This window comes from Priapulus caudatus, unplaced genomic scaffold (genome assembly GCF_000485595.1).
Source record: "Priapulus caudatus unplaced genomic scaffold, Priapulus_caudatus-5.0.1 Scaffold562, whole genome shotgun sequence".
NCBI lineage: Eukaryota > Metazoa > Priapulida > Priapulimorpha > Priapulimorphida > Priapulidae > Priapulus > Priapulus caudatus.
In genome coordinates, this window is record NW_014577623.1 from 31,856 (window position 1) to 41,821 (window position 9,966).

At 51.2% G+C, this 9,966-nt stretch overlaps 2 protein-coding genes across 3 annotated transcripts in view; both read right to left on the minus strand.

Annotated features, from left to right (window-relative positions):
• Positions 1 to 9,966, minus strand: part of LOC106811672 (carnitine O-palmitoyltransferase 2, mitochondrial-like) — a 30,846-nt gene that overhangs the window by 5,656 nt on the left and 15,224 nt on the right.
• LOC106811674 (carnitine O-palmitoyltransferase 2, mitochondrial-like) lies at positions 744 to 2,971 on the minus strand. 2 transcript variants are annotated; one of them, XM_014815375.1, is made up of 2 exons: positions 2,930 to 2,971; positions 744 to 1,583 (listed from the first exon to the last, which is right to left on the minus strand). In XM_014815375.1, exons 1-2 carry the CDS (start codon positions 2,931 to 2,933, stop codon positions 1,258 to 1,260), a joined length of 330 nt encoding a protein of 109 aa, XP_014670861.1. In that variant the 5' UTR covers positions 2,934 to 2,971; the 3' UTR covers positions 744 to 1,257. The 2 variants fall into 2 exon arrangements, with proteins under 2 accessions (XP_014670861.1, XP_014670862.1); XM_014815376.1 differs by lacking the exon at positions 2,930 to 2,971 and adding an exon at positions 2,318 to 2,324.

The following is a 9,966-nucleotide window of genomic DNA, read 5'->3' on the forward strand; positions in this document are numbered from 1 at the left end:
ATGCTCGCGCGGAAGCAGTCGACGAAGCCGGCGGGGTCGTGACTCCCGGGGCAGCTCATCAGGTTCAGCCCGCTGCGAGCGTCCGTGATGCCGTAGCCAACGCCGAAGCCGTCGGCGACGACCGGCGCGAAGCCTCCGATCTCCACGGCGACGGCAGAGAGCGTCGACGTCGAGAGGATGTTGTGGTTGAGCGCGGCGAAGGCGGGGTCATCGTAGAGGTCGGCGCGCCTGCCGTGCGCCTCGGCGAGCCGCCGCATCGCGTACAGGTGCCGGTCGAAGCCGTGGCCTGCAACACAGACGGCGAGAGAGATGTGTGCGGGGACGTTCGATCGCTGTACGTACCGGGAGGCGTGAACGGAATAAAACGGGAGAGATGTGTGAAGGCGGCGGAATGCGCGCGGTCCGCCGACGACGTCGGGGAAAAAAACCCGGACGATTGTCCCGTTTTCCTAATTACTCGTGGAGATACGTGTGTATCGGAGAGGATATCCCGCATGCGGCTAGCTACAAATACGTAGCTGCCTGCAGATAAACACGAAAGTACTTGCAAGCAAAGACGATTTTATGTGATTTTACACGATAGATGTTTTTACGGTGAATCTCAACATTATATTTTGGGTTTTGTATAATGTATACACTCTGCGTACAATCCATAAACACTAAACTGTATGTATGTATAAATATCTATTATTGGTTATCGGTTGTTTGCGAATTTCAGTCAAAGAGCCAAATGAATATTTGGGTAATTGAATAAAATTTTATTAGCAATAGGGAACAAGCTTTGAATAACAATTAATATAAAAACGTTAGAATTATGAATTAAAATTCCAGTGGAAATGTTAATATTGGAATGAAGGCAGCCAAAGCCCTGTAAACCTAGATATATCCAAGTAATAATATAATTATTTAAAGCATCACAGAACACGTAAGACAAAAAACCAGATGTCAGTTCTAATTGTCATATACTATTACTAGTAATACCGCACATCAAACTTCACAGCACATTTATACTAGGATAAAAATCATATTCGCATATGAATCTCTCGTTAAAACATTTGACCACTGTATAATAAAACTGAATAGAAATATAATAGAATTGTATAACCCAGCGTGTAAAACACTCGGGAAGATTTCGTCTAATCTTTCACTAAAAACATTTTAACGTCGACATCTTTGCACGCCCACGCCACCGCTTTCGACCACCCGCCTCCACCTGCGACCGCGCGCTTCACGGGGGAACTCTCCCTCTCTCCTCTCTCACGCGTCCAGAACATCTCTCAGGTCGCTCACGGAGGCGACAACGTTCTCGAGGAAGTCTCCCCCGGCCGGGCCTCCCCGCCAGTCGGACGCGACCATCCAGCAGCGGCGGTTGCTGATGTTGTACGAGATGCCGTTGCCGTCGGCGACGACGGGCGCGAACGCAAACAGGTCGAACGTGTCGGAGCCGAGCGTTGATGTTGACAGTCTGTTGTGATTGATAGCGGCGTACGCCCGGTCGTCGAAAAGCTCCACCGCCGCCCCGTGGCGCCCCCGCGCGGCGGCCAGGCGACGCATCGCGAACAGGTGCCGGTCGAAGCCGTGGCCTGCGAATACGAACCGCGTGCGACACATGGCAGTGCGATCGAGCGCCGGCGCCACCTGGTGGGGAGAATGACTACTGGGGGTTTCGGGTTGTCCCCTGATGAGCTGCTGCGTGGTTGACGAGAGAAAACTCACCGAAAAAGAATGGGATTGGTACTAAAAAACAATGTGAAGCTAGTGAAGCTGCTTATTACACTTGCTGAAGTTCCCACACTGCTACTCATCCATGGCCAGCTCTCTGCCCCCTCCAGCTACACTCAACCATGGCTGCCCCCCCCCCTCTTCACCTTCCTGCCTCCCTCCTGCCGCACCCATGGCTGCCTCCCCCTTCCTCTCCCTCTCAAGCTGCACTCACCCATGGCTGCCCCCCCTTCTTCACCTTCCTGCCTCCCTCTTGCCGCACCCATGGCTGCGCTCCGCCCTTCCCACTCTCCCTCTCAAGCTGCACTCACCCATTAGGCTGCCTCCCCCCCTTCTCTCCTCTCTCAAGCTACACTCAACCCATGGCTGCCCCCCCCTTCTCTCCCTCTCAAGCTTTACAACTCACACCATGGCTGCCCCCCCTCCTCTCCCTCCTTCAGCTACACTCAACCATTGGCATGCCCCCCTCTCTTCACTTCTGCCTCCATCTTGCCACACCCCATTGCGCTTGCTCCCCTTCCTCTCCCGTTCTCAAGCTACACATCAAACCATGGCCTGCCCCCCTCTTCACCTTCCTGCTCCATTCCTGCCCAACCCATGGCTGCCTCCCCTTACCTCCCCTCTCCAGCCTCACTCACCATGGCTGCCCCACCTCTTCACCTTCCCTGCCCTCTCTCCCTTGCCGGCCACCATGCTGCTCCCCTTTCCTCTCCTCTCAAGCTCATCACCACCCACGGCTGCCCCCCCCCCCCTCTTCAAACTCCCTGGCCTCCATCCTTGCCGCACACCATGGCTGACCTCCCCCTTCTCTCCCTCGTCAAGCTACACTCAACCATGCGCTGCCCCCCCCCCCTCTTCACTTCCTGCTCCACTCCATCCCGCACCCATGGCTGCCCCCCTTCCTCTCCCTCTCAAGCTGCACATCACACCATCGGGCTGCCCCCCTTTCCCTTTCCCTCCTCAATCTACACGTCTACATCAGCTGCCCCCCTCTTCACCTTCCTGTCTCCCTCCTGGCGCACCCATGGCTGCTCTCCCCTTCCTCTCCCTCTCAGCCTCAACTCACCCATGGCCTGCCCCCCTTCCTCTCCTTCTCATAGCTACACTCTACCATAGCTGCCCCCCCCCCTCTTCACCTTCCTTGTCTCCCTCCTGCCGCACCCATGGCTTGCCCCATCCCCTTCCTCTCCCTCTCAAGCGCACTCACCCATGAGCTGCCTCCTTCAACCAGCTGATTGTTGCACCTTGGCAAGCACGTTGTCGATAGAGTCTCCCAGCTCGGCGCCCCGCCGACTGCAGACGATGTTCCTGCCAACGCTCGCACGCACTCCTTTCGGTTGCCATGGTAGCCGGACCTGACCGTCTCCGTGCGACCCTTGCGGAGGCGCAGGTGCCCTTACACGATCTCACTCTACCGTGGCAGTCGTAGACCGTCTGCCCCGGTTAAGTCACGCCATCTGGGCACAAACGCCAACGCTCACACCGTGGTAGGCGTACGCTAGAAGTAAGTAAACCCGCATAAAAGAACAGCTGGATTAAGAACACTCAGGCTTGATGAGCGTCAAAAAACAATATCTATACATAAGAACACATTCAGCCTGAAAAGATGGAAATTGTTTTTTATATTAAAAAAATTGGCCCTGCCCAGCTTAGCTAGAATACAAGTAACCCCTACAGAGGTACAGCTACAGTACTAAGAACATTTATTGCTAAGCTTGCCCATACTTAGAGCTTTCACAGCAGTGTACCATGGCGAATTTCCACAGGCTACACTTTACGCAACTGCTTTTAGACTTGGCTTAATTGATGTACAAACTAAATGACTTCTTACCCTTCTGTCAATCACGAGTATTAATTTTAGAAACAATTTTAAGAACACACTTAGAACAATTTTTCAGGCTGATTTTGGCAGAAAAACCCAATATATGAAGGAACAAAGTCAGCGTGAACCCCCAAAACACGCTTCTTTTATTGCAGGTTTTTACTGTATATCGACTTTTCCCACTAAGTGTGGATACTACCAGAAATGCCAAGAGTTCGCACGTATGTGCCCACGTATACGCACGTATGTGCAACGTATGCGCACGTACGCGCACGGTATACCACATATATACACACAGATATGCACACGTATATGCGACCGTTTCGTCACCCGTGATCCCTAACTGCCGCCAGAGTGTCAGCTGCCTAGCTGTGCTTGTGCGTTTTAGCAAAGTCTTTGAAATTATGGAGTACTGCGCTAGAGGCATTGACTATGAGACTCAACCTCAGCGAGGGAACTTGTCACTCGCGCTATATATGATTGTCACCTGTATTGCCAAAACTGCATCAGAAGAGTCGGGACTCAATAGCTTGTGCTTCTTCACGTTAAGCCCTTGTTGATGTTCGGAAACTCTAGACGGTGAATGGCGAGCGCTGTTCAACGAAGTTGTGGAACCTTCGCGCGCGCCCCGTCGACGTCCTGTTCAGAGCGTCGCCCTCAGAACACAGAAACTCTGCGAACGGCACAGCCGGAAAGGAAAACGATGCCAAGCGAAACAACTCGATTGCCGCTGAAATCGATCGACTTACTCTACTTTATAACCCTTTAGTCTATTACAGGGGGGGGGCATAATACATAATGCTGGCCATGGGTGATTTTAGCTATCCATGGAGGTGTTGGCTAGACAAGAGGCAGATGTTAGTTGTCATGGCTGTGTTATCTAGCATTGCGTGAAGTTAGCTAGCATGGATATTAGCTAGCATTGGGTGTCATTAGACTAAGCATGGATGGATAGCTTAGTATTGGTGATGCTTAGCTAGCATTAGAGGGCTGTTTAGCTAGCATGAGGTGCTAGCCGGGTGATGTTATGTAGGCCATCTAGGTGCTAGCTAGCATAGGTGCGTGTTTATCGAGCATGCGGCTGTTAGCTAGCATGATGGGTGTTGTTAGCTAGCCATGGGTGGTGTTAGCTAGGCATGGGTTTGTGTTAGCTAGCATGCAGTGTGTTAGTTAACTATGGTGTTGTAGCTAGCATGGATATTAGATAGCATGAATATTAGCTAGCAAGGAGGAAGTTAGCTAGCATTAGAGGTGTTAGCTAGCATGGATATTAGCTAGCATGGTCGCCAGGTGTTATCGAGCATGGGTGGTGTTAGCTAGCATGGGTAGGTATGTTAAATGCATGCGGGCGTTAGCGCCGCAACTTCGGCGTGACATCACCCCAGTCCCCGGCGCACTCACTACGCGCGACACGCGCTGGTAGGGTCGATCTTGCGCGGGCCGCGCGAGCCGCCGGAGACGCCCTCTTGGCAGTTCTGAAAACGTCCCCCGCGGGCCCGCTGCGTCGTGTCCTGCAAGCAGCTCATTGAAGCAATCGGGAGCACGCGCGACGCCGTCGCCCACGAGTGCCTCAAGTTCAGCCCCGCCTTGCCGTTCTTGCACCGATGAGCGCAGATAGCTCTTGCTCGCAACCACTGCGTAGACGGCAACGAGCGCTGACGAGTCGCAGAATCGAAGCCATGCGATGGAATGTTTAGTAGTTGAGAGTGAAAGGAGAGGCAGGTCTGAGCGTTAGCGGAGGAGAAAGTGTTGAACGGAGTTGGAGGGCAACAGCGTTGGGAATTGCGAGGGCGAGTGGGTTGGCGAGTTGAGTGTAGAGAGAGGCGAGTGTGGGAGGAGCAGAGCGTGAGGGTTGAGCGGCACGAGAGGTTGACAGCTTGTATAGCTGCAAACGAAGTTGGGAGTTGACGTGTGGAGGCGAGAGGAGTCTGAGGACAGTAATGAAAAGACTTTAGGAGCGGAAATAAAGAAATTGCAGTGCCATAACATTCATTCATTTACTAACGACTGGCTGTAAGCTGAAATGCTCACAAGCATGACCCGAAAAATGCGAGCTGAAAAAAACCAAATACGAGCTAGTCCGTGGAGCGGACGCGAGGGATACGTCGTTCTCTGCCGTCGCCGATCACCTGTCGCCGCGTCGCCGTGGATAAACGTCTTTCTTAACCATGTCACGGATCGTGTGACACTCTCATTGTCCAGACCACAAGCTAAAACACCGCCGTTCGTCAACCAACCTGCAAGCCAGCAAGAACATTCCGTTACCGTGCGAAACCATGCAAAACTATATCACAAATGGGCCACCAACGGCTGTACGTACAGACGCTGGTGCCGGACGGAGACAGAGCAAATGAGAATGATCACAAAAATAATGTACCAAACTGCATCGCTATCTATAAAATTAAATTAATTTTATGACAGTCTCTTGCTTCACAGCTCTTCGGCTGAGTAAATATGTTTCATTCAACTCTTTACATTATTCAATCTTATTTTACACAATAAAATGAAATTCGTCACACTTGTTTTAAGACACCGCCGGCGGTCCGCATATTCAATTTCGATGTGGGCCTGAACGTCGACTCTTTCCGGAAGTTTGCACTATAAGGGGCGCGCCCGTGAGCTAACGGCGGCACCTTCGCGGTTCTCACCGTGAGGGCTTCAGTGTGTTCCGCGACATCAGCCTTCTCCCGGCAGACGCCCACGTACTTCCTGTTTTCCGTCTGTCAGATCGCCAGGGGATGGGCGTGGGGCGTCGCGATGCCGCGGGACGGGTTGCGGTCTGCTAGAATGTGTGGCCAGGCACGGGTTGGCATCTCCGTCCGGTGTGCAGTATGTTACCTACCACACAGCAAGAGACAACATCGTGAATGCACCACAGGCGCGGACAGAAATGACAGCACCCACAGAATGAGCAGCTGAGGGTCCGATCGGGTCTATAGGCTATCAGCCGTACGGCTGGGACAAACAATCTCTTCTCAAAATAGTAGAGCTACGTTTTCTGTGACGATCTCTTTCAACACTACCAGTGACAGGTATCACTGGAGAGGTATTCATATTATTCTGGCTTATTCAGGCAGCAATTAGATAGTGTACTGGCCATATGACCTGCGATAGCTTAGGTATCAACTTCGCACATTATATTCGACATGATATGGTATAACATTACTGATATACATTATAATATTCAGCCCGTACGTCCACGCCGAGCGAATGCACATTTGACTCGCTTCTCGTTCGCCATACCTTTGTGCCATATACCGCACGGATGTCACACATGATAGAAATTCCATTCCTCGAGTGCACATGTACAGCCACCAGCCGTGGCGCTGGCTCTGTTCCATCACGTAATAGCTCATCCGTGTCTCCCGTAGCATGGAATGCGAGATGGAATATACAATAGGACTTGCAATTGACTTCATGTCCAAGTGGAATAGACTGGTGGATCGTGTAGGTTCGCCGGAGCAACAGCGGCGCCCGACGCCATATCGCAAGCACACCCTATCTTGAGCAAGGCAGCTGCAACTATAAAGTATGATCATCATCCGTATTGCGTTCTCACTTCTCCTTTTTAGCAAAGGCTAGAATTACTAATTGTACCGCATAGAATTACGGTTAATGCGACAAAATGACATAATATTTCGTGCACCCACTGCGAACGCTTGAACCGTCTTGGAAATTTGAAAACCTCTGAAAAGAAATTGCACTGCGCCTGCCTCCAGTATATCTATCTCCACATTGTGTCGCGCCGGGCATAACTTAAGCGTATAGGGCCCCTCGCAGAGTCGTTGAAAATCGCTTGGTCTGCAGAGATCTCGAATGGCAATACTGTGATCAGCCCGCCGCGCTTCGTCGTACTGGCCCTTCGCACGAGCATGCGAGGACAGTACGCTGTGCTCGCCATAACCAGGATCGGCCGCGTTGCTGCCATGTTTTGTCACAGAACTGAACTCACAGAAGGTTCACCGGACTTTCGACGTCTGTACGTCCGTCGCGACCCGCATGCCGAGTGACATGGTCTCGTGAACGCGCCAGACATTCACGACAACAGGTGAAGAGCCGCCAGTCCGCGCGATCTCGATTCGCTACCTCGTTAAAGCCTTCGACGGACCGAGAATACGGCGTCGGCAGTCAGTATGCGTTTGGTCAACAGTTTTCAAATATCACATGGGAATGCCGCCTAGCTTCCGAGATGACTCGGCGCACACCCACCTTCATGACCCGTTCGAGGCCTTCACGCTCGAGGAACTATGACCTGTTATCACGACCTCGTTGTGTCTCAACTCTTCTGTCGATCCTCCGACTTGTAGCACTCGATGGCAATAGACTTTCTACCGCCACTCTGTTGGGGCTTGGTCCGCCCTTGTTCAGTAGGTTATGAAGCGACTCTAGCTGTCGCGTCCTCAGTTTTTCTGCTCGGATTGGTTTCGAGGATTCCGGGCCGCTGAGACTGAAGCGTAGCGCCGACACACCATGTTGGTGCGCCCGCTGTTTATGCCACGTCGCAGCTTTACATAACACGCTGCAGCGCCATCAGATACTCGCTGTGTTCGGCCGTGTCCGAAGGGGTGCAACAGCGATGTGCCACGTGCCTGAAACGAGGAGACCTGGAGCCTTAATGTTGATTAGATCGATCCGCATCAGCTTCATCGACTAGGCAACAGTACCGCAATGTCCTGCACGCCCGGTGTCCAGCCGCACCTGCAGTCCACGTAGCTTAGTTGATATCTTCCAGCGAATTTTTGTATTATATTTCTTGTTGTTTGGCACCTAGGGGCTGTAATACTTAATGCTGATCCTCATAGATGTCAAACGCTTGCATCGCCCACTCTTCATAGATTACGGACAGCTCCGATATAATTTGTTTGATCACACTTCAGCCCACTCTGTCGGCCTCTCGGTCTATGATTAAATCGCTGGCTTCTTTAACTAGTGGCTAGCATTGCCCCTTGTCCAGGGCAACTTGCTACCCTGCTGGTCCCATCATGTGAGCACCAGATATGATTCCGGAATCGCTACTCGACTCCAAATCGACGTGATGATTAGTGACTAGTTATGACAATTACCGCAACATGCAGGTCAGAGCTCAGGGCCACTCGGCTTACGATGCGGGTACATGGGTCATTCTTCAATTGTAATTCTGGTATGTAAGTAAATTTCTCTGAGAACCAGTAGTCGCTGAGATGTAGCCTCGGCGAACGCTGGGCAAGCGTCGGTGGCTCTCTGTGTAGCCCCCAAAGCAAATTTATTTCGACGTGCTAGGGGGAGTGTTTCACGAAATGGCGTGCCAGTTAGGCCTGCCTCGGTTATATGTGAACCAAACTGTGCTGGGCGCAGTGAGCGTCGATCACATGTTGCCTCGTCCTTTTCATTTCAAACTGCTTGCACTGGATGGGCGGGGTGGCTCTTGATTGGACTACTCGTAATGGTCGATCGATGCACCGATGCCTCAATCGATGCTAAGTGGAAAAGCCGCTTCCCTGTGATTGAGTAAATATACAACTTAAACTCGGAAGCACACTGTGGGCCTGCTTTTGTCTGTCATCTCGCTGATATTTGTCTATCTGTCGTGGCAACATTGACTTGTCTAATGAGCTGGTAGCTTTTGCAACCCCGATTTGCCTCATCGATCGACTTGGAACGTACGATGTCATTATATCGTCGCGAACTATTTCTGATTGGCGTTGGCGGGTACGTGTTCGAGCCTGGTGGCGGCTCTGGCTGGTTAGAACACTATGCTTGCGTACTATTTTATCTCGTGGTTTATTGTTTTATATATAAGCCTCCCTACTATGCTAATACCATGACCTGTGGTGCCAGCTTCTTTCCCGGATCTATTAATGGATGATATTTGAATTTCTCTTTCCGATCTATCTATTACTAATAAAAAATACATATTCTCGTTCTTTTCTTTCTCCTCCCTCTTACTACCATATCTTGTGTACCTTTATTAACCTTTCCCTATGCCCTCCTTAAATGCCAACACAGTCCTTTGACACGTGTATCATAGCCACTTCAATGAAGCAAACATTCGTTCGCAAAAAGCACCTCGCATACTATATCTCTTATCGATATATTTGTCTGCCATAGCACATGCTGGCAGACACGTAATTGGCGTCAATCAAGATATTTTACTCATGCTCGCATTTATTGCAGTACTTAGTACGTGTAGTTCGCACCATGCAATGAATGCCATGAGCGTAAACCTTGGGCAGCAGACTGGGCATAAGCTGCTTAAATTGTTTTCTCACTTAGCTCATCTTGGGGTAACGTCAGGCAAAGGTATGTGTGAACAGAATATGTGCTACGCTGCGCACGGAATTCATATCATCGTGGCGGGCCAGATGGCTTGCTTGAAATGAGGAGAGAAGTTATGGAAGAATAACTGCCTACTGAGATCGAGCTTCTAGCCACATGGGTACTAA